The sequence below is a fragment of the Corvus moneduloides genome, chromosome Z (genome assembly GCF_009650955.1).
Source record: "Corvus moneduloides isolate bCorMon1 chromosome Z, bCorMon1.pri, whole genome shotgun sequence".
Lineage (NCBI taxonomy): Eukaryota > Metazoa > Chordata > Aves > Passeriformes > Corvidae > Corvus > Corvus moneduloides.
In genome coordinates, this window is record NC_045511.1 from 63,708,621 (window position 1) to 63,732,914 (window position 24,294).

General features: G+C 38.9%; 1 protein-coding gene across 4 annotated transcripts in view; it reads right to left on the bottom strand.

Annotated features, from left to right (window-relative positions):
• The window catches only part of UHRF2 (ubiquitin like with PHD and ring finger domains 2), an 80,485-nt gene that overhangs the window by 18,996 nt on the left and 37,195 nt on the right, over nucleotides 1–24,294 (bottom strand). For all 4 annotated transcript variants that reach the window (XM_032097235.1, XM_032097237.1, XM_032097236.1 and 1 more), the window contains exons 5-8: nucleotides 13,585–13,694; nucleotides 4,569–4,755; nucleotides 1,421–1,544; nucleotides 930–1,037 (exon numbers count right to left, since the gene is read on the bottom strand). In XM_032097235.1, the coding sequence (XP_031953126.1) occupies nucleotides 930–1,037; nucleotides 1,421–1,544; nucleotides 4,569–4,755; nucleotides 13,585–13,694 (529 nt within the window). The remainder of the gene's footprint in view (nucleotides 1–929; nucleotides 1,038–1,420; nucleotides 1,545–4,568; nucleotides 4,756–13,584; nucleotides 13,695–24,294) is intronic.

The following is a 24,294-nucleotide window of genomic DNA, read 5'->3' on the forward strand; positions in this document are numbered from 1 at the left end:
CCAAATATGACAGAAAACATTCAGTTACAGTCATTTACACATGCAAGGGACAAAGAACTAACAGATTTAGAAAACAAGGAAGTATGTATTTTCATGACTAAAAAAAACAATAAAAAAATGAAAGATAACCCAAAAATCATTGCAATTGGATCAGGCTGGGGAAAAAGGGAGGAAGCTTGTCGCTTGCTGGACATTGTGAAACCACAAAAAAATCAGTACTGGCACAAAATGAAGCTGTTCCCTCCTCCCTGCTTTGTTTTTTCCTGCCCCGTTGAGTATTGGCACTGTGCTTACATAACCAAAATGTGAAAAGGACTGGGAAAATTAGCCCCCATTCTACTGTATACAGGATTGTTTGTCTTCCAGTTTTCTACCAATCTAGTTTACTACAGAGCCTAAGGAGTATTTGAAACAGAAAACAAGACAGTTCAAAAAATCACCAAAAGCTGAATACACAGTGAATTTCAGTAGCAGCATAGACTTACAGTGTAAGCTGTCTAAGCTGTTCATCAGCCTAAAAGCAGATTTGGACATACACTACATATGACCAAAAACACCTACAGAGCCCATTCACAGTGATACCACATAATGTTTTCAAAATCTGCAGTCTACACCCCCTGCATGGGATAATCAGGTCATGTGAAGAAAACTCTTCAGAAAATACTTAACTCTATTCACTAAGTATCCCACTTAAAATGTGAAATATGTTTATCATAATTCCAACAGACTTTCTATTAAGTTGTATGGTAAAATCAGTACAGTTCAGCCTTCGCTACTATTGGCATCACTTCCAATATTGGAATCATAATGTATTTGCTTTACTCAGTCCTGGTGAAAATGGCAATTGTCAGTTTAAATTTATTTAGTGCCTAACCCATTCATTATTATTCCTACTTTCTTCAACTACAGCTAATACTGGAACAACATACCTGAACTCTGAATTTCCAGGTTGTCCCAACAGGAACACCAGGTATAGGCCCATAATGATTTGAAGGAACAATAGTGCATTCCTTAGTGCGACCAACACAGGCCATGCCCTAAAAATACATCAGACAAAATGAATCAGTATTACAATATTGAAGACTATTTGCAAATTCAATGCAGAGATCATGAAATCTGTATATTATAGCAAACACATACTTTAAAACATGTTAACAATTGTTAAAAGGAATTAAGTCATATGTGGTTATGGGTTTTGGAGGGGAATTTGGGGTTGTCTTTCTTTTTGTTTTTACATCTGGTCACCTTAATAATCCTTCCACTGCTTTAACTGCCAGTAGACAGTGGGCAGGATTAAACATTGTCTTGTTGTCTGTACAACCCAGTACTGAATTTTGTGTAGTGCATATGTAAGCAGAATTACAGATGTAGCACATACATGAACAATCAGAGTAACAGCTATTTCTAAAACACACTCTACCTTTCCCCAGTCTCTCTGGCTTTCAGTACTGGCAGATGGCATCTTTGCTTTCTTTTTACTCTGTTTGAGCTTTTCTCCAGCCTTTACAACTTCATTAGAATCATTTTTGCAGGAAGGACAATACCTAAAAAAAGGTTTTAGTAAATCCTCAATTAACTTCGTAATAATGGCAATACATTTTTTGTAGCCAAAAGAGTGTCCATTTGTTTATTTTGACTGAACGTTTCAAGCTAGCAAGCATACACCAGTCTTAAGCAGCTGAAGCCTACGGCTTAAAAAATGAACTCAACATGAACAAATACTGTCAACTTTTTTTAAAAAAGGGATTTTCAGTATCTTTAAAGATAGAGTGCTAGCGGCAAAACATATAACTATTTTTTCTCACATGATACATGAGCGGTCCCCATGTCTCCTGTATTCTCTCTTCATTTAGTCCTCCTTCACTTATATCATGTAAAGGAGAAAATAGCTGAGATTAGAGTATGCTGCTAACCACTACTTATGGTCTGTTTCTACGTCCTGCCCAGTCTTATTTTTTTGCTGGTAGTGCAACAAATTTCACTGCAGACTGCTGAATATCAAGTAGAGCCAAGACATGACATAATGTGTATAGAAACACACAAACACACTCACTCCACAGTGAGGCCATTTGGAATATAATGTTGTGGCCTACTCCAACTAACACAAATCCATTCAGGTAGGAAAGTAGAGATACTAGTACACAGTGACTACAGTAGTGAGAGAAAAGGAGTACAGTGGTCCTTCTGCTGTTTCCAATAACGTTCTAATCCCACTCCAGGAACATCAATACAAAGGCACATCCATGTTTCTGGCTCCCATAGGCTAGGTTTGGACCATACACCATTAGAAGAGGAAGCCTGATCTACACTAACATTGATAATCTAGTTCAGATAATAACAACTGTTACTACTACTACTACTACTACTACTTGTAGTAGTAGTAGCAGTAGTACTTCGACTGTTTTGGATTTATTAAGTTTTGTATGTGGATATGAATAGAAGAATTAATGATTAATGTCCACAGGAATAGATTTCACTATCTCAGGAAAGGTGTTGAACCATTAAAACAATGAAGCCATGTAGATTAAAATAAATAATCATGTAAGATGCTGAAATTATCTGACACTATGACTTTGAAGAGTATTACAGCTGCTTACAGAAAAAGCGCATGCAACAACCAATTAAAAGAACAAATATGACATAATGCAAATTCACAAGGTGAATTAACTAGGTGAGTTCACACAGTGAATTCCCTGTTTCTCGATAGGATAAAAATATTACCTTAATATCTTTTAAACTGAATCTTGTATGGAATATTAAATACTGTTTCACATACAGAGTGACTTAATCTCCACAAGAAAAATTTACCCTTTCCCAAACTGAAAGCTTAAATCCTGAAGAGAGTTTGCCAGATTTTACATTCTAAAAACATGAAATGGAAGTATTTCCAATTCTAAAGCAAACTGTTCATATATCAAGAATCAGACAGCCATGATTCTTTGCTAGTATGCAAAAAGAATGGAGGGCACGAACTTCTTCTTTGGTAGGAGATGCTGCTTTGCCTAGTGCAAAAGCATTTCTACATAATGACAAGCATTGAGACAGCACAAGGCTGGTGACACTAAGCATCCTGAAACTGGTTCACGTAAGCCAGGTCCATAACTGTACCTCTACCATCCTGTGACTTCATCCACAGATGCACCTATGGACTTACATGTAGAGATCTTAAGACTCCTATTGTTAGTTACAAAGCAAACAAAAACAAGGTAAAAAGCTTGATAGCCATTTTCCAATGAATTTTAATTATATGAATTAAACTTCTGGAAATTCATAATTTGGAGAATGAATGAAGACTGGCTCTGGAGAGGAGGAGGTGTTTGTGATCAAAAGGCTCACCATGACCCAGCAATGTGCACTCACAGCCCAGAAAGCCAACCCACCAATCCTGGGCTGCATCCAAAGCAGTGTGGGCAGCAGGGCCAGGGAGGTGATTCTCCCCCTCTACTCTGGTCTTGTGAGACCCCACCTGCAGTGCTGCATCCGGCTCTGGGGCACCCAACACAAGAAAGATGTGGACCTGTTGGAAAGAGTCCACAGGAAGGCCACTGAGTTGATCAGAGGGCTGGAGCACCTCTGCCTTGAAGACAGGCTGAGAGACTTGGGGCTGTTCAGTATGGAGAAAAGGCTTCAGGAAGACCTTATAGCACCTTCTAGCTAGTTTAGATTTTAGTAAGAAATTCTTTCATGTGAGGATAGTTGCCCCAGAAAACAGGCAGACCATCAGGTACCAACCAATAAACATTATGGAATCCAGTGAGGTGTAAGAGATTGAGTTATTCATTTACAGAGAACATTAAAACTTCCAAAAGACTTACACAGATTTTTACATAAAATATAATCACAAGGTTCAAAGAGATTCCATGTAATGTATTCATAGACATCTTAGATATTTAATGAAGTCTATATAATGGAAAACTTTCTTAGAATAAAGTTCTACTTATTACTCAGCTATAAAGTATTAGAATCTCAAGTAAGTCGTAGACAGGTGATAAATATGAACAGTATAAATTGTACACAGCTAATAAAGACATAAGAGTAAGTACATAAGACATGAAGAGTAGCAATGCAGTTGTCCTTCCATAGCATGAAAAATGAATGTAATAGAGGCAATGAAGAGCACAGGGGCATGAGCAGGGACAGAGGATGAAGGGGCAGAGAAGCATGAGCATAAGAGAATTGCTCAAGCAGTGAAGCTTTTAAAAAATGAAGAGGCTAAGGAACAACAACTGTCGATAAATACAGTCAGATCAGGTAATGTCACAGAAGATCATAATGATCATAATGAATAAAATGAACATACCAGTATTGAAATTCCATAAGGTCATTACTACTATCCCTTGTGAATGATTTAAAAGAATTATCTTGACAGAAAACATAAGCCTTTTATTAAGTAGATGGATGAAAACACCCCAGAATTTAAAAACATCTTCAGCATTTTCTTTCATGAGGTGCAAATATCAAAGAGGTACCATGTATAGAATGTCAGTATAGGTAAGTAAATATATATAAAAAAAATGTCAGTATAGGTAAGTAAATATATATAAAAATATATAAGCTTGTATATTTACCAGTCTTCATCTTCTGGTATCTTGCTTAAGGGAGGGTTCAGGCAGTATATATGATAAGCCATATTACATTCATCACACAGGAGTTGCATGTGAGCATCCTGTTTGCCACCACACAAGTAACACGAACAAAACCGGCACTCCTTATCTGGATCAGCCCTACAGTGCTTGCATTCAGGGCCACTTTTTCCTGTCAAAAACAAAGAAACATCAAATGCCATGTATCTCAGAAAAGTGCATTACTGTATCTAAAGGAATAATTATTTCTGAACATGAACACTGCTCTCCTGAAAATGCTTTTTTTCTTACAATGAGGTAATTAACTATCTAGGTCTAACAAGATTTCTTCTGCTGTATAAACAAGCCATAAAGAAAATTACTAAAGAAAATTAATCAGCAGCTTCTCTTTATTTTCTCCTGTCCTCAAGATGCACCTGCATATTCTCCCTACAGGTGGAGCTTTGCTGCCTTTTGAAGCTGTACAGCTTACCAGTTCCTTGTAAGTTAGCTTGGATAATATAAGCAATAAAAGTAAATATTTCTTTCAGGAGTTTATTCTTGAATAGAAATACAAGGTGGATCCTTGATGCATCCAGAGGAGTTCTGGAAACTTTAATGTTTTTCCTAACTATACCAAGAAGGAAATTTATGACTAAAAGTTTTGCAGAAATCCAACCCCCCTTCTGCTGAAGAAAAGCATGCCCTCCCAACTGAATGGACTTTACAGAGAAACTCATCAACACAGGTGTAAGTTATCAGTGTAAATTCTCTGTGGAGAGAAACTCCAGACAAAGTTTTATAAGAAAGGGGGACTGGAATGCCAAGCATTGTGCTGTATCTGCAGTCTTTCTGGAGGACCTTGAACAATACTTCCATCTTCAAAGGCAGAATGAGCTAGATTTTGAGTGGGAAGAGGAGGGAGTTTTTATTAACAAAGAAAAGTCAGGGGCTCTTGATGAATTAAAAACTGACAGGGGAACACCTGTGAAATGCCTGAAAAAACAAGAGTTTTTTTATCTAAAACGCTGACACAGTTGATAGCCCAGCTAAAATGTCTATACACTGGCATATGTAGCATGGGTAACAATCAGAAGAATTGGAAGTGACTGTGCAGATGGAAAGCTATGATCTAACCACAAACACTGAAACTTGGTGGGACAAATCATGTGACTGGAACACTCCAATTGATAGCTACAGACTGTTCAGAAGGGACAGGCAAGGAAGGAGGGGCAGGCAATTTGTCCTCTATGGACTGATTGCACAAACCTGTCTTTGAAAAACAGCAATGAACAGGTCAAGAGCTTGTGATCGAAAATCAGAGGCCAAACCAACAAAGGAAACCTCACGGTTTGTGTTTATTACCAGCCACCCAACGGAGGGGAGGCTGCTGACAAAACCTTCTTACTTCACCTGCAGGAAGCATCACTCTGGCAGGTTCTGATCCAGCTGCAAGGACTTGTCAGGACAGTCACCCTGACATCTGCTGGAAAAGCAGCTCGGCAAGATGTAAGCAGTCCAGGAGACTCTTGGAGAGCATCAAGGATAATTTCTTAACCCAGGTGACAGAGAAGTGTTACTGCATCTGTTGCTTACTGACACAGATTAACTAAAAGGTGAGGTCAGGACCAGTGGCAGCCTGGGCTGAAGCGATCATGCCCCAGTGGAATTCATGATCTCAAGCATTATGGGCCAAAGAAAGGTTAAAGTCAGTACCCTGAATTTTAGGAGCCTGAGCTTTAGTTATTTAAGGAATTACTGCATGGGACCCTCTGGAAAACTGCACTCAGGGAAAAAGGAGCAGAATAGAACTGTCAGATCTTTAAGGACATTTTTCTTAGAGCCCAAGAGCTCTCAAGTTCCACCAGTGAGCATTCAGGCAACGAAGGCAGGAGACCAGCATGGCTCAGCAAATACCCTGGCCAAAGTGAAACACAAGAAGGAAAAGCACAGGACATGTTATCAGGGACAGGTATCCTGGGAAGAAAAGAGAAGTGCTATCTGGTGTAGAGACAGGATTGGGAAAGCTAAGGTATAACTGGAGCTGAATTTGGCAAGGGATACAAAGAATAATAACAATGGCTTCTACAGGCATGTTGGCCAGAAATAGAAGATTAAAGAAAATGTACACACACAACCCCATCCTCCCCTCTGTTCCCCAAAATGGGACAGAACTAATGACAATCAACATGGAGAAGGTTGAGGTATGCAGCAATTTAGTTTGCCTCATTGTTCATTAGTAATCACTCTTCCCACATCTCTGAAGTCCCTGAACCTCAAGAGAGGAACTGGGGAATTGAAGTGTAAGAGAAGATCAGGTTCAAGATCATCTGAGAACCTGAGCATAGACAAGACCATGGGACCCAAGGAGATGCATCCCAGGGTCCTGAGAGAATTGGTGAATGTAGTTGTTAAGCCACTCTCCATCATATATAAAAAGTCACGGCAGTCACATCATGTCTGAAAATCCACAGCAGTCAGGGTAAGTTCTCAGTGACTGGAGAAAAAGGAGTATTTTTTTAAAAAGGCAAAAAGCAGGAACCCAGGAATTATTGACTAGTCAGTCTCATCTCAGTGCCCAGTAAGATCACAGAGCATAGACTCCTGGAAGACATGTCAAACCATGTGGAAGACAGAGGGCTGGTTAAAGACAAATAAAATGGCTTCACCAAGGGCAAATAGTGCCTGACTGGCACATTGGTCCTCCACCACGGACAGAATACATCAATTGTCAAAGGAGAACTACAGATGTCATTTACCTATCTGTAAGGCCTTTGATTTGGACCCTCACAATATTCTTAACATAAAGTCATAGAATTATAGAATACTGTGAGTGGGTAGGGATCCACAAGAATCAGTCACGTCCAGCTCCTGGCCCTGCAGACGACATCCCAAGAATCCCACCATGTGTGCGAGAGCATTGTCCAAAAGCTCCTTGAATCCTTGCCATGCTTGGTGCTGTGACCACTTTCCTGGGAAGCCTGTTCAAGTGTCCAGCCACCCCCTGGGTGAAGAACCTTCTCCTAATATCCAACCTAAACGTCCCCTGACACAGCTTCAGGCAATTTCCTCGTGTCCTGTCACTGGTCATCACAGAAAAGACATTGGTGTGTGCCCCTCCTCCTCCCCTCATGACGAAGTTGTAGACTGTGATGACTGCCCTCAGTCTCCTCTTCTCCAGGCTGAACAGACCAAGTGACCTCAGCTGTTCTTTATAAAGCTTCCCTTCAAGGCCCTTCACCATCTCTGTGGCCCTTGTTTGGGACACTCTTTAGCTTTATAGCTGTCTTACATTCTTGCTGCTAAACTGGAGATGGGTTTTATGAATGAAATGTTAAACGGATAAAGATTTAATTGGATGGCCACAGTTAAAGAATGAATGGTCCATATCCAATGGTTCAACGTAAAAATGTAAACCATTAAGGAGCGGTGTTCTTCAAGGGTCATACTGGGAACACTATTATTTTCTACCTACATCAATGACATACACAGTGGAATTGACTGCACTCTCAACAAGGCTGCAGATGACACCAGGCTGAGCAGTGCAGTTCATCACAGAATCATAGAATCAATAAAGTTTGAAAATACCTTTAAGATCATCAAGTCTGTCAACCTAGCACCACCATCATGTTCAGCATTAAATCATGTCCTCAAGTGCCATATCCACTCACCTTTACAACACTACCAGGGACTGTGATGCCACCACTTCACTGGGGAACTTGGCCTAATGCTTAATAACCCCTTCCATGAAGAAATTTTTCCTGATATCCAATCAATACTCTCAGGCACATGGTGTGACTCACTTCAGCACCTCAATGTCTTTCTTGGAGTGAGTGGCCCAGAACTGAATTCAAGGTGTGGCCTCACCAGTGCTGAGTGCAGGGGGACAATCCCTGCCCTGGTCCTGCTGGCCATGCTGTTGCTGGTACAGGCCAGGATGCCATTGGCCTTCTTGACCACCTGGGCACACCCTGGCTCATGTTCAGCTGCTGGCACCAGCACCCCCAGGTCCTTTTCCTATGGGCAGCTTTGCAGCCACTCTGCCCCAGCCTGTGGCGCTGCCTGGGGTTGTTGTGACTCAAGGGCAGGACCTGGCACTGGGCCTTGTTGAACCTCACACAATTGGCCTCAGCCCATGATCCAGCCTGTCCAGATCCTTCTGCAGAGCCCTCCTACCCTCCAGCAGATCAGCACTCCCACCCAACTTGGTGTTATCTGCAAACTGACTGGTGCACTCAATCCCCTCATCCAGGTCATCCATAAAGACATTAAACAGAACTGGCCCCAGTACTGAGCCCTGGGGAACACTGCTGGTGACCGGCCACCAGCTGGATGTAACTCCATCCACCACCACTCTCTGGGCCTGGCCATACAGACAGGTTTTTACCCTGTGAACAGTGTGTCTGTCTAAGCCATGAGCAGACAGTTCCTCCAGAAGAATGCTGTGGGAAATAGTATCAAAGGCTTTACTAAAGTCCAGGCAGATGACATGCACAGCCTTTCCCTCAACCACTAGGCGGGTCACCCTGTCATAGAAGATCAGGTTGGTTGAGCTGAACCTGCCTTTCACAAATGCCTGCTGGCTGGGCCTGATCCCCTGGCTGTCCTGCACATCACGTGTGATGATACTCGGGACGATCTGCTCCATGACCTTGCCCAGCACTGAGGTCAGGCTGACAGGCCTGTAGTTCCCCAAATACTCCTTCCAACCACTGTTAGGACAGGTCCAGAGGAGGGCCATGAAAATTATCAGACGGCTGGAACATCTCTCCTAAGAAGAAAGGCTGAGAGAGATGGCTTTCTTCAGCCTGGGGAAGAGAAGGCTTCAGGGAGACCTTTTTGTGGGCTTTCAGTACTTAAAGTGGGTTTATAAGAAATGGGGAAAGATTTTTTACCAAGACAGTAATGACAGGGAGCAACAACAATGACAACAAGGAACAGTTTTAAATTGAAAGAGACATGATTTAGACTGGACACAAGGAAGAAATTTTTTTACTGTGAGGGTGATGAGACACTGGCACAGGTTACCCTGAGAAGGTGTGAATGCCCCATCCCTGGAACCTTTCAGAGTAAGATTGAATAGGGCTTTGAGCAACCTGATTTAATGAAAGATATCCCTGCCCACAGCAAGGGGCTTGGACTAGAAGATCTTTAAAGGTCCCTTCCAACTAAACCATTCTATGATAAGAAGTGCTATATCAGAATGTTTGAATCATTGTTTTCAAGAGAAAAAACTGAAGAGTATAAAAAAATCACTGAAGAGGGAAGATTACCAGCTGCAGATAGAAGGTTTAGTGAGATGTACTGACTGGAAAACCTGAGAAATAAACATGTAAAGCTACCAGCAGTGACTATTTTGCAAAGTCTTAAAGGCAAAGGTACACTTAAATATATACTTCTAAAAAAGTGCCAAAATCTATGAGAATATTGCTTCTAGTAAAGCGTAGCCTAGCAGACTTATCACGCTATCCAAATGGAGGCAATCTTCTATTAGTTTGAGACTTCTCTCCCAAAGCTCATTTGAAGAGAAAGGAAAAATTTTACAAGTGTTGATGAACAAATCTGAGGGTTTTCCAGCACAGCTAGGTTAAACTCACAACCTGTGCAAGGTGTCAACACCAATTCAAGTCAGACTATGAAATCCCAGATAACTGTTAACTCCTTTGAAAAATTTTAGAAGTGATGACTGAGCACTCCCTAAGGAAACCGAAGAGTCTATCTCATCCAATAAATAATAGACAAAATGAAACTGCCTATTTTTCTGTATCTCTTAGCACCACAAATTGTTTAGGTCTATGTAATTAACTGGTTTCAGTTATGAAACCAGTTTCTTAGGTAAAAGGTTAGTAATTTTTTTTTCTTTTAATAGAAAAAGAGAAAAAAAGGTCTACATATTGTAGATCAGTTAAACAATATGTGAAGTTCTCAACTTTCTTCAATATACAAACTACAAACTGTCATTTTTGTGACATGACTATCATTTTTCACATTTGTGTTTTAACCATGTTGTAAGTCAAATGCACTAACTATAGCTGCACTGTTGGTCTCATGAAAACAGGTCTGTTCACCTCAGCCAACAATGCAGAGTTTAGTTGCATATACAATTTCATATTATCTTTTTTTTTGCAGGAAGAGTTATCACAGCACAAGTCTGCATTCTGATGGAAGTAATACATGTTGATACCTAGGTCTTATTTCCATGTTGTATATAAATATTTTTAAGATATTTACAAATATGTTGCTTCTTAGATTTTGTTAATTCTAGCATACTTTTCTAATAGGCTTAGCGTTACTCCTTTCCTCAGCTGTAGAATTTTATTTCCATTAATTAACTAGAAAATGACTACTTTATTTTTAATTGTAACTGCTAAATGTATAATGACATCACTTCACACATACAAAACCTGATTATTACGTGACCATGCTCAAGAAATAGGAGTTTTTCTGCAGTGACAGCCTACACTGTCTATTTGATGAAGATTATTTCCACAGCAGGCATTCTATCTTTTGACAAGGGCACGGAGAGTAGCTTAACATGGACAAAACTACAGTCAGTGCATTTTCTGATTGTGCTTACAACAATCTCATAGAATATTCAAGGTCAAATAATAGTTTTAATTTCATCTGCTGTTTTTGTAATAAAAAATTCTGCATATTTCCAGAGTATATAAGCTAAGGGAACTGTGTGTTTATAGATACGTGTATATATATTTAACCTCTTTTTAATACACAGTACAAATGGGGTTGCAAGTACAGTCCAGAAGGAAAGGCTACACTGGTGCTTATGGCATACAACTCAAGTGATGTACACTGTGCATGCTTGAATGAAGGCAAAACAGATGACCTGGCTGAAAAAACAGAATAATATGAACAGGGTTGTGTGGTGAGTGCTGGCTTCAGGAAAAAGAGCAGTTCAAGAAATAAGGCTGAATTCTGAGATCAATTTATTTTTCATGATCACACTTTTAAAGGTTATATTTATGAATTATACTTATTTACGAAGGTTATAAACAATATGTTAAAATTAATAAGATTGGGACCAGGAACAAAATGGAATAAAACATACACAGAGGTGCAAATCTCTACACAGATGTCAATATTTGGGTAGTTTAAGCAAAGAGGTTACAAATAAAGAAACAACTATCAACATTGCAGGGAAGGAGCTATGATAGACAATGAAGATCTTGACTCTGAAACAATTAGTGTGGCAATGAGTGTACAAAGTATAGATTCACGAGGCCACCCCTCAAATCCTGTGTTCAGCTTTGGATCCCTCACTTCAAGAAGGACACTGAGGTGCTGGAGTATGTCCAGCATAGGCCAGTGAAGCTCGTGAAGGGTCTGGAGTACAAGTCCTATGAGGAGCAGCTCAGGGAGCTGCGTTGTTTAGCCCGGAGAAAAGAAGGCTCAGGTGACCTGAGACCTTATTGCTCCCTACAACTGTGTGAAAGGAGGTTGTAGGCAGGAGAAGGTCAGTCAAAAGGACAAGAGGAAACAGCCTGAAGTTGGGCTAGGGGAGGTTTAGATTGGTTATTAAGAAAAATGCTTCACAGAAAGAATGGTCAAGCACTGAAAGAGGTTGCCCAGAGAAGTGATGGAATTACCACCCCTGGAAGTGTTCAAAAAACATGTAGATGTGGCACTTGGGGACATGGTTTAGTGGTGGACTTGGCAGTGCTGGGTTAACAGTTGGACTTGATGGTCTTAAGGGCCTTTTGCAATCTAAATGATTCTATGATAAGTAAATACTCGTGTCAGATCAAATAGCACCGTTGTAGACAATTTTGTACAGTCAGCAATACAGTAATCACTCATTTCCTTGACACACACAATTTGAAAAATTAGTTCACTACACAGCAGCTGCAGGGAAGAACTAAATGAATTGCAATAATTTTTTATGCCATTTAAAACACTGCATACTTGTAAAAGAAACAGTATGTAACTGCAAACCAGTATTTGTAGATTTTAAATTTTTTCACCCTGCAATCTTTTTAAATCAAAACATGCTTTAAGATATGCAAACATCTTTTAATATGACCGAGAAAACATAAAACAGAATGAATAGTTTTCTTTTTTCATTTTTTAGTAATCTGAGGAAAGTAATTCTCAAATAATAAAAATGAATAATGACTTGAGAAATTGACATTTTTACTTTTAAGAATACCGCAGGGAATGGTATTTGCTCCTTTGAAGAATAGTGATTTTTTTTTTTTTTAGACAACAAATAAACATTACTCAGACTCCTTGTGCACTGAAAGCTACCTCCAAAGGTTCTGAAAAATTGCATGGAGTCAGGAATGTAATATATAATTATATCTAAAACCTACTTGCAGACCTGCAGTTCAGTCTTCAGTGCTGCTATCACAAATATTTAGCACTCATGACTTTAATATTTCCAACTTAGGGTAAAATGTCACACTACTTTTTAGATAAACTGCCACTAACTCCTTACCATGTTTGTGGGGAGGTTAAGGAGGTCTGGCATAGTCATTTTTTTAGAAGGTCATGCAGGGTAAACTAATCCAAATATTAATTATCCCTTTTTTTTCATGGTACAACCAGCTTTAGAGCAAAGTTCCTTATCTTTTTTTTGTTTCCTGACATAATGACAGAGTTAAATTGCATTACTACAGACTAATTCTATCTTTGGCATTTATTAATTTATTAAAAGCTTAAATTACATGTCAGTTGCAATAGAAGTTTTGGTGACCTGAACACTTCTCTAGGAACTTAAATAAGACTGCAAATTCATTCTGCACTGTTTGTTTAGAGCATTATCAGCTGTTTCCCTTTTTCACCACTTATGACTGATAGCACAAAGCTGTTACTAGTTTCTGAATATGTCAAGTAATACAGCCATCTTATAGTAACTATACTTTTAGAACAGAAGACTAAAAATGATTCAATGTTATTACTTTCCTGAACAGAAAACAATTACTACTACCACCTCTGCATGCTGATATTTTCTAAATAAACATCACTTAATTTGTACTTATATTCAAATAATTTAAAAAGCGCATACTTTTGAAATCTCCATCCCCAAATGTCAATGGATAGGCTCCTGGCTTTTCAATCTTGTACATTTCCTCTATAAAAAGGATTTTACAATCATTTATTGTGTCTTCTGGACCTCTGAAAAACAAAAAGAATAAAAAGTACATTCAACTTAGCTCCTCAGACCTAGATTCTATACTTTCTGAATCCTAAGATAAGTAACCTTTTTTTTTTAATCACTGATAGGATACTTTATTTCAATTAATACACAAAAATCAGTCCAGTGCTGTAACTCTAAAGAAAAAAAAAAACATATTTAGGGCTTGCTTAAAGAAAAGACTACTCCATCATCCTCAGACTGTCTGGCAGTTCAGCATATCTTTGACAGTTATCCACTATGGCTTAATTCCACTTCTAAAACCTGAAAATGTTTTTACTGGTCGAACACAGCAGACTACACAAAACCATATCCTGTGGAATACAGCATCTCAAACATTATAGAAGTGTAGTATCACAAACAAACCAGAAATGTAACCTATAAGGCAGATTAATACTTGTAACCCATAGAGCAAGAAAAGCACAGAAAGTGTCAAAAGCCCTTCTATAACTTTTAACTCTTTCTCAACTCTGGAAAGCCACATACAAGACTGTACTGAATTACATACTGTAGGTAGTCTTGCTAATGTCAGGTTTCACTGCAAAATCTCAGTGATTAGTAGTAAAAAATACTCCAAGACTCCACAACAATAATGCCAAAAGACTTCTAGAAAACAATCAGAAATTATATGTAAAGGTTTTAACCTATTCTTATTAAAATATATTTGTATCTACACAGATTCTAATTCAATGCAAACATATCTAGGAAGAAATGGCCACAATGACACCAACAGCTGTGAAGCACTCCCTTTTCCTTCCTCCTTAGGATGCTATTATGCTCTCTTCAACTGCCTGTTCTCTTACCACTTTCAATTTACTACCTGATCTAAAAGTAAGCAGGAATTTTCAGTATAATACTGATGGATATCTGTAAGAACCAATCACAGAGGTGACTAGAACACCTTCGAAGAAAGCCAGCCAGGTGGCAGATCCCTATAAAAAAGTCTAGCAAAATGCAATTAGACTATAGACAGATAGGGAAACAAGATACTAGATTCATATTCAATAAGGATAACTGCAACAACAGAACATCTCCAGAAACATCAGGCTTTGGTCTGGAATCTGTGGTTCCCTGCTCTACCTCTTTGCCTGCCCCCACCACTTCCTTTGTGCTGACTACCAGTTCTTGGACAATGATACATGATGACCTAACTAAGGCAGAAAAAAACTAATCCAGAGAAAAACCACAGGTAACAAACCACTTCTTCATGACCCTGAGCACTGCAGTATTTAGGTCTCCATGGAACTGGGATTGAGAGGATTCTGTCAGTGTCTTGACTGACTCTAACTGCCTTCTAAGTGTACCAACAGCTATTTACTTAAGCACCTGTATTTATTTTGACCCTTTTCCTTCCCAGCAGTTTTTGGAGGAAAAACTTTCCCCATTACTGGTCACATGTATAAACAGCAAATGCTGGCAAATTTCAAATATTTAGGCTATTTGAACAGAAAACACAAATGCTGCATCAAAGTACACCCATCAGATGAAGAACTGTTTGCTTTCCTGAGGAGAAAAATCATGTATTTAGAATAAATTTAATTTGCACCCTATGCGGATAGTACTTTAAAGCAGTTCTGGTCATTGTGAGTAACACCTCTCAGATTTAGCATGCAAAGACACTTTGAATTACCCACAATATTCAGCAATTCACAATCAAAAAGGCACAGTACATTCAAATATAGAAGGGACAAGATGTAAACATATCTTCAGCAGGAAAACTGAATCAACAAATACAGACCAAACTCCTCAAAGCACCAATATTTCTCAGGTTATTTTCCGTACTTTGGAGAGTCTTTATTAACTGTCCTTTATTTCTTGTTATTCCTAGATTATTTGAAGTTAAAAACAAAACAAAACACACCTTTTGACATTCTTTAATGCCATCAATCTATATTAGAACCTTCCTTACTTATAACATTGTTTGACTGCCTATCCAAAGTTATTCCTCTAGGACTAACTTCTAACAGAACTCAAAGTGATGAATCTAATCTAAAACAAAAATACAGAATTATGACCTCTTTCACATAGTTGATGTGAAATTTTATACTTAATGTAGCAGCTACAAATGACTGATATTCTCAAATTGCAGCAAATTTCAGACAAATCTAAGCATATTTTTCACTGATTTTTGCATCCTGCAAATCTTAACTGCGTGCGTAGTCTGTAACTACTATCCCTATTATGAGCATCTAGGAAAAATTCACACTTTCTCTCCTCTCTCTACAGCGTGTTATGGTTTACAGCTACTTAACTTTAACTTACCTTCCCCCCCCCACCCCCCCCGCACTTTCCCCAGAAAACTAAAAAGCAGCTGTTAAAAAAATAGTTTTTCATCATCTGTATTCTCTGCATACAGTCTATGGGTCAAGAAGGAAGGTGGCAAAACACCATACAGCCGTACTCAGAAATCTAGACACTTGTGATACTGCTATTCATATCTTTGGGGAAAAAAGCCAGACTTGAGTTCAGTAGAGTATTAATTAGAAGCAAATTCCACTGGTGCCAATTTGAACTATAAAATTACTTTTAACTACAATGATTAATACATTGCTTCCTTAAAAGATACCATGAAAAGATTTGTTAGCTGGTTTGATGATGTAAGTGTTCCAAACGGTAACAGCAAAGTTTTTGTGAAGTATGCAGAAGCACAGACTTTTATCATCAACTTTATTACAAAGTATCATCTCAAAAAACATTATTTCCACCTCGAAGTGTTGAAGCTCAATATACTTCTTAAATTTAGCTAGTTAAATAAAACAATTCCTCTAACTAATACTGGAAAATACGTAACTCTTGAAATAATAAAAAAATTAATACAGCTGCATGGCATGTTTTTCTCTCACAGCACTGCAATCCTACTGACTAGCAATACTATTCCTTAAATCTAGGCAGTACTTATTAAACAGATGGAATTCATAATTTCTCTATTACATACACTAGATCACGGTAGACATTCCTTCTCTTTTTGCCCTGTATTCTTCCTCTAAGGAAAAGCAACTTTCAGACTATGTTTTCCCAAAGTCTATTCAGTATTTGAACCAGAAAAAACATTTTATTTTCTGCTATGAGTTACATAAGAAGAAAGAAAATACTACCAAATAACATTACAAAGCTGGTATGTTCCAACAAATGTCACAGCTGCATATCTGGAACTACAGAGGAAGATAACTAACATTGTGAAAATGATGGCTAATAATAAATGGTTAAGTTTTACCCAAGCTAAAAAAATCTGCTCAACTAATTGCTCATAAAAGACTAATTCTTCTGCCACAGTACACATTCAGTGATGTAATAATGATCACGTGATTTTAAAATTATGGTTATCTAATAAAATGGTGGCTATATTATGCTGTCAAACATATAACCTTTCTTCATTTCTTCACCTTACCATACCAAAAATGAGATTATGCAATACGCATAGTAAATGGGGTATTTGTATTTCAAGTAAGAACTTTAAATCTTTAATTAAGTCCAAAAACAAGGCCAGATTCTTCAACACAGCAGAATTCCTCATGCAAGCCTTCCTTTGAGATAGGTTAGACTAAGCCAGAGAGAAACCTTCAACTGAACCTTCTTATAGCTACACCTTCCCTACATACATTTCCTTTTCTTTTTTTTTTTTAACCTTCAGGTGGCAAAACACTTTAGACATTCAGAATCACAGTTAACTAGATGTGTGACAGGTGGGCATTATCCTGGATATTTCAAAGGTCAGTTTCAAAACTGCTGGACAGTTACCACTCTTAGAGAACTTTATCAGTTCTTACAGTCTGATAGATTCAGTGACAATTGTCAGATCTCTGTCTGGAAATTTCTGGGTTTATCACTTTACCACACTGAAATTAAAAGAATAGTATTTTAACACACACTAAAGTTAAAATACAACGCTGAAAAAAAACGGGGGGAAGACTACTAGAAAAATACACACGAAGTTTATATTCACACAAAGAGTAATAATGAAAAGTGTCTAATGACAATTTATCTTTAGGCCCCCTAAGAGCAAAATCTTACTCACACTGTCATGTTTACCAAAAACAACTAATTCACAGTCAATCTCTATGGCTAATGTCAAAATGTACTGTCCAGGTCTGCATAGAAACAACCACGATCAGAATATAACATTGGCTATGCTCTCCAAATATACAAATTCACTCAACAAACAATACACAAATCAAAACAAAACCAAATTTACTACCACTTTCAGTATCTATCTTTTCATACACAACACTTTGTTTACATGCCTTACATCAATCAGCCTTTATTCTGCTTTTGTAAAGTTTTCAGCCAGCAACTCTTTCTGTTCTCCATCAACAAACTACAGTTAAACTTCTTAAAAAACACATAATCTTTTAATATTACCATTCAAAATGCTTGACAGAACTTTCAGTATCATCTCCTTAGAAGTGGTTGACTGGAGATTTGATTTAAAACAGGCTTGTTTCAAAGGTGACTTACAAAATCTTCCCACATTAAGACAGCATATTACATTGAAAATCTGACCAAATTCTGCTAGGTTGTACTGAATTACATAGAGGTTCTTCTATTTTTTATTGCACTTAAGCAAAAAAGCAGAGAGTATGTACAAGACTTTTTTTCAGAATATTCCACACACATTTGTTTTATCATTAAAATAAAAATGCACATTTACAAAATGGGACAGTATTAGCTCTGCTTTTAATTCAACTTTTCATTTATTACACAGTACTGTAAAGACAAAGACACATGACAACTTCCAAACTATGCAAAGATTTTATTACTCTCTTTCCATAACACTAGTATTTAAACAACAGCAAAAAAAATTAAATTAACATTTTCTAGGCTATGTTGAAGATCTTTAATGCCTTAGAAACAAAACACACACACTCCCCATCTTTTTTTAATGTCAGCAGGTGTGACGCTTGATGCATTTACAAAGCAATGTATTACAGTTCATTATGTCAGATTCTGAAAGCAGAGACTGGGACGCAGAGACTCTCCTCTTCTCCTTATCTTGGGAGCTGTAAGCAGGTGAACACTGGAGTACCTGGGGAAAGAACTGGCTTGAGAGAACAGCCAGCAACAATGTCAGAGACTCACGACTCTGCACACATCCCAGTCCCAAGCCACGGAACACACCGAGGTGCGGAGCCTCCGGCGGGCCCTGCTGCCGCCCCAAACCTGGCCCTGTCCATGGTGCTGCAGGAACATCTCTGTCCCGTCGGGGAGGGAACACCACTGCCACCACCCCAGCTGCTCCCTTCCTGTACTGAGGACTGCGTCTGTGGCTGGCACTACCACAAATGCTCAATGGGCATCTATAGCTTCCAAATCCAAGTTCAAACACACATGTTAACACCCGAATGACCATAAAGAACCAGGTAAAAAAGCAGATTGATGACCCATAAAGGTGATACACCAGAAGTTTCATATATGAAAAACAAAGAATATGAAAATATATCAATATAAATTTTCATAAAATTCATAAAGAACATATGAAAATAAGAGCTGTGCTTGGGCATGGTCTAAGCTCAGTCCACTTCTCTGTGTGTTTGCAGACTGAACTGCAGTGCACAGAAACAATGCTAAGACTCTGTTCAAGACATCATTCCAAGGGTCTGGGCTAGTCAACAAATTCCTTCATGCTAGGAAGAAGCAAAGATACAAATAGGTGATTCTTACTAGAAGAGGCTAAACACTTCTATCCAGATTTTAAATTATATTGCAATTCAGTGAGCAGATGCACTACACACTCATCATGAGCTTATACAGAGTTACAAGAGACCAGTCTGTGAAGGCTGCCAGACTGAGTGAGAACCTCAACTCAAAAACAAAGACATGAGAAGAAGCACCTCCCTTCATAACAAACCCACAGAGGGATATTGTCAGGATGAAAAGACCTTCCAAAAAAAACAGAAAAGAAGGAGTCCTAAAAACACAGAAACATATTAAGCACTCTGGAAAAAACAAACAAACAAACAAGCAAAATACAAAATGAAAAACAAAACCAAAAAAACAAACCAACCAACTAAAAAACCACAAACTCCAAAACCAAAAATGTCCCAAATACCCCCAAAACCTAAGTGAATAAAACAACAGCAACAACAAACCCCCAAAATGCAAGGTGCTTTAAAACCAACCAACCAACCAAAATCAAACAAAACCAACCAACTAATCAACCAAGAAAAGGCAAATAAAAAAAGACTGGGGAAGCCTTCTGAAGGTATCCACCATAAAATCATAAAAGAGAATACAATGGCACAGAATCACAAAGACATTTCCAAAGAATGGTCATATCAAAGCAAAAGCAAGGAAGGAGAACTCCTTGCGAAGAAGACCAAACCCACGCTTCTAGCCTAGAAAGTCAGTAGTGAATTTATTATCATGGCTTGAATGTATATGACAGCATTACTGTAATGAAAAAACTTGGCATCTAGGGATTCTCCTGCTCAGAACATGATGAATCTAATTCACCAAGAATTCCTGAAAGTCAGAAAATCCTAGGAAAAGAAGCCCTAACTAATTTGGCATTTAGAGGGCAGCTGTTTATTTTGGAATGTCTTCATTCCTTATATTGCCCAGTTCTCTTCAGAAAAATTTCAGCAAATGCTTCCACCATGATTTCCCATTTCATTAGTGCATGATATTAAATCCTCCATTTAAGTGCCCAATGGCTATTACTTAATGGTAATACAGCCTCTCCTAGTCTTTCAAGTTCGTGTGGAATCTCTGATAATCCCTTAACTGTTCATTTTTATATTGATAAATCCAAATGTCCATAGACTTGTGAGTCTAACTGTTGGAGAGATTCCCCAACAAACAAGCGAGAGAAGCACATTTTGGTGGTTCCCTGAAACACCTATACACCAATGCATGGGCAATGAACAAAGGGGATTACAGAGGTCTGTGTAATTAATGCAGGTCCACAACAACACTGGGATTATGGACACATGGTGGGATAACTCACATGACTGGAGTGCTGCAACTAATGGGTAAGGGCTCTTCAGGAAGAAGATGCTAGGAAGGCTAAGAGGAGTCGTCCCTTATATGAGGGCAGATTAGGAACTAGTCAGGAGCTTATAGGTCAAGGTTAGCAGAGAGAACAACACTGGTGATGCTGTAATAGGTGCATGCTTTAGAGAGTAAGTATATATGAGGACTCCTTCAGGCAACGGGAAAAAAGTTTCATGTTTACAGGCCCTGTTCTCACAGGGAACTTGAAGCATCATGGCATCTGCTGGAAGGTCAACAAAGCAGAACACAAACAATCCAGGGAATTTCTGGAGTGCAGTGGTAACAATGTCCTGATGATAGAGAAGTAAATTGCTAGACCTGACACATACAAACTGTGAAGAACTGGTCATGGAACATTAAAGTTTCACTGCCACAGTGATGAGATGATGGAGTTCAGAATCCTTAGAGGAAGGATATAGTACAAGACAACCCTGGATTTCACGACAGGAGAATGTAATCTCTTCAGAGACCTACTTGGAAAAATCCTACAAAGCCTAAAGATACCCTTTAGAGAAGGGCCCAGTAAAGCTAGTTGATACTAAAGCATCATCGCAAGCTAAAAAATGGTCTATCACCATGTGCAGGACATCAAAGGCAACAGGAAGCCTGCAGAAATTAATAGGGAGCTTAGATATAAAAAGGAAATGATCTGGGGCAGGAAGAGGTATGTCTTATTGTGTAGGCATAGGGTTGGGAAAGCCGAGGTCTACCTTGATTTGAACCTGTGCAGTAAAATTCTATGATTATAAAAACAGGAAAGGAAAACTAGAGAAAATGTAGGGCCACTCCTAAATATAGCAGAGCCCCTGATGACAATAAACACAGAAAAACCAAGGAACCCAGCACTTTCTTTGCCTCAAGTATTTAATGCAATACCAGTATTCAGGAACCCAAGGTCCTCAGGAACAGAAGGAATGGCCAAAGCAAGGAAAACTTAGCCTCAGTGGAAGACTAGGTTATGGAGCATTTACACAGGACATATAGAAGTCTACTGGCCCTAAGAGGTCATGCTCGTGAGCACTGAGGGAGCTGCCTGATGTTTGGATGAGTGTACTCTTAGTCCTGTAATTGAAAGGTGATTACACGTTCCTGTTAAATAGAAGAGTGTAAATATCAGTGCTATCTTCAAGAACGAAGACTGATGACAGACTGATCAGCCTCAACTCAGTTCCTGGGAAAGTGAGTATTACTTGCCTCTGCCACCATCTAGAGTTAGACAGAAAGGAATTTCATCATGTTCAACAAAGAAAAATTCAAGTCCTGCACAAAGGGAGCACCAGTACCTGCGGAGTGTCTCCACCTGACTGGAGAGCAGCTTGGTAGAGAGAGATCTTGAGGAACATAAAAAACCAAGCTGACCATAAACCAGTTACGTGCCCTTGCAAGCAAAGACGGTCCACAGCTTCTTGGACTACATTAAGAGCAGCACTGCCAGCAGGCAAAGGCAAGGCGAATGCGCTCACAACTCAGCATTACAAAGGCCAGGTGTAGGCTCCCCAGACAACACAGACGTGCGTTTACAGGAGTGGTTCTAGAAAAGGGATACAAAAATGATTAAGAAACTGGAACATCCTTGATACGTGTTTAGTCTGAAGAACAGAATGGCTGTGTGAGGATGGCTCTTATCTATGTGTATAAACAGGGAGCCAGACTCCTCTTAACTAGTCTACTGCCAGGATAAGACGTAAGAGATACCAACACACGAAAAATGTAAGAGTGTGCAAGAGTGTGGCAAGAGTGAATTTTCTTTTTACAGTGGATTGCTCAGAAAGCTTGTTGAATAACCATCCACAGCATTATTAAAACCCCAACTACACTTAATCCTAGGCAATCTGCTCTGGCTGATCCTGCTTGAACAATCTCAGGAGCTCCTTTCCATCCTCAAAGTTTCTCTTAAATGTATACCTAGGTTTCGACACCACTCCTTTTTTCTTTTAGTAATGATTTGGCTAATATTGTACTCACCACTGTTTCCCACCCACCCATCATCTGCCTTTTTGCACTTAGATTTGTTTTCTTCTGTTCTTCCTCTTCTGTTTGGACTTACTTTCCTCAGTGGGAAGAAATTAAAACTTCAAAACACTTCTAAATACCACCCCCCCTAAAAAGCAAGTCAAAAGACTCTGTGGTTCCAAGTCTGCATGTTTATTAGAGAAAGGACACTTACAAATACTGAAGATATAGTTTATATTCTGGAAAACCGAACAAAACCCTCAAGATCCAAGTCAACCCATTCTTCACCTTCAAAATATACTTTGATCTTATAGTAATGGTTATGACACCCAAAACATTTGAAATTTTAACAGTTTTTACTTACGCTTTTTTCTGTTGATGTTAGAGCAATTTATGTTTTAATACATAATTAATTGAAACATCAAGCTTTTAGATGCAATCCAAAGAATCAATTTTCTGCCCCTCTGCTGAAATTCACTGCAGTTTATGTGTCTCTCTTTTGTGCATTTAGATGAGAGGGGGGTGTCCGTTCCGACATCGGTGGAATAGTAGGCAAGTGGAATAGTCTTGATGCAGTTGAATCAGTGCTTAGTAAAGGAGAGTAAAGTCTTCTACTTATCATTCTTTTTTTACAGTCCAAGTACTGTTAATCTTCATTACACACTGCTGGCTCATATTCACCTTGCTGCCTACCAAAACCCACAGATCCCTCTCATCAGAGCTGCTTTCCAGTCAGTACTGCTTCAAGGGGCTGTGCCTCCCCAGGTGAAAGAAAACTCTGCTTTTATCCACCTTGATGTTCTTCAGTCTCCTGCCACCCGTTCCTCCTCTGCCTGTTCCGGTCTCTCTGATTGGCAGTACTACCCTTGGATTTCCATCAGTTTCATGCATCTGCAAACTCGGCCAGAGTCCACTGTATTGCCACAAGATACTGAACAGTACGGGTCCCAGGATACATCCCCGCAGGTCCTTGCCTGTCATCACTTTCCAGGTAGTGTACAACTTACTAACCACTATCCTCTGAGCCCAATCATTCAGTGTTTTCTTTTTCTAAACCCACCTGGTTGTCCATCCTCCCAGGTTAGTACAGGAATCACCAGACTGGGACAGGATATTATGGGACACTTACACATTGAATTAAATTACATCTTTTGTGCTACCCTTGGCCACAGAGATAATAATTTTATCACAGCAGGCAGAGGAGCTTGTAAGGCATGATTTGCTCTTGGAAAAAAATTTCACCCTGGCTATTCCAAATCATCACCAACTGGCCAGCACTTTAAGCGAACTGTTCCCTTTTTTTCCACAGACTGAAATAAGGCTGACTGGCCCTCTTTTAAAACGGATGCAGTATCTGCCTTTCTCTAGTTGTCAGGAACAAAAGTAAAAAGTGGCATTATTGAAAGTCAAATGTCTGTTGACATTTGGTATTTAACCAGGTTTTGATCCACAGAATTTGCTCACTCCTTTTCCTTGGGATGATTTGCCCTCCAAAGTCTTACCTTTTTCACCAGCAGGACTAGAAAGATCTTAAATAATTGGGCTACTTACTCTTGGGCTCCCTCTGTAAGGCAGACTTGGTTTGCAAGGAAAATTCTACTATTTCAAAGAACAGTATATTCACAGTTTAAAAGACTA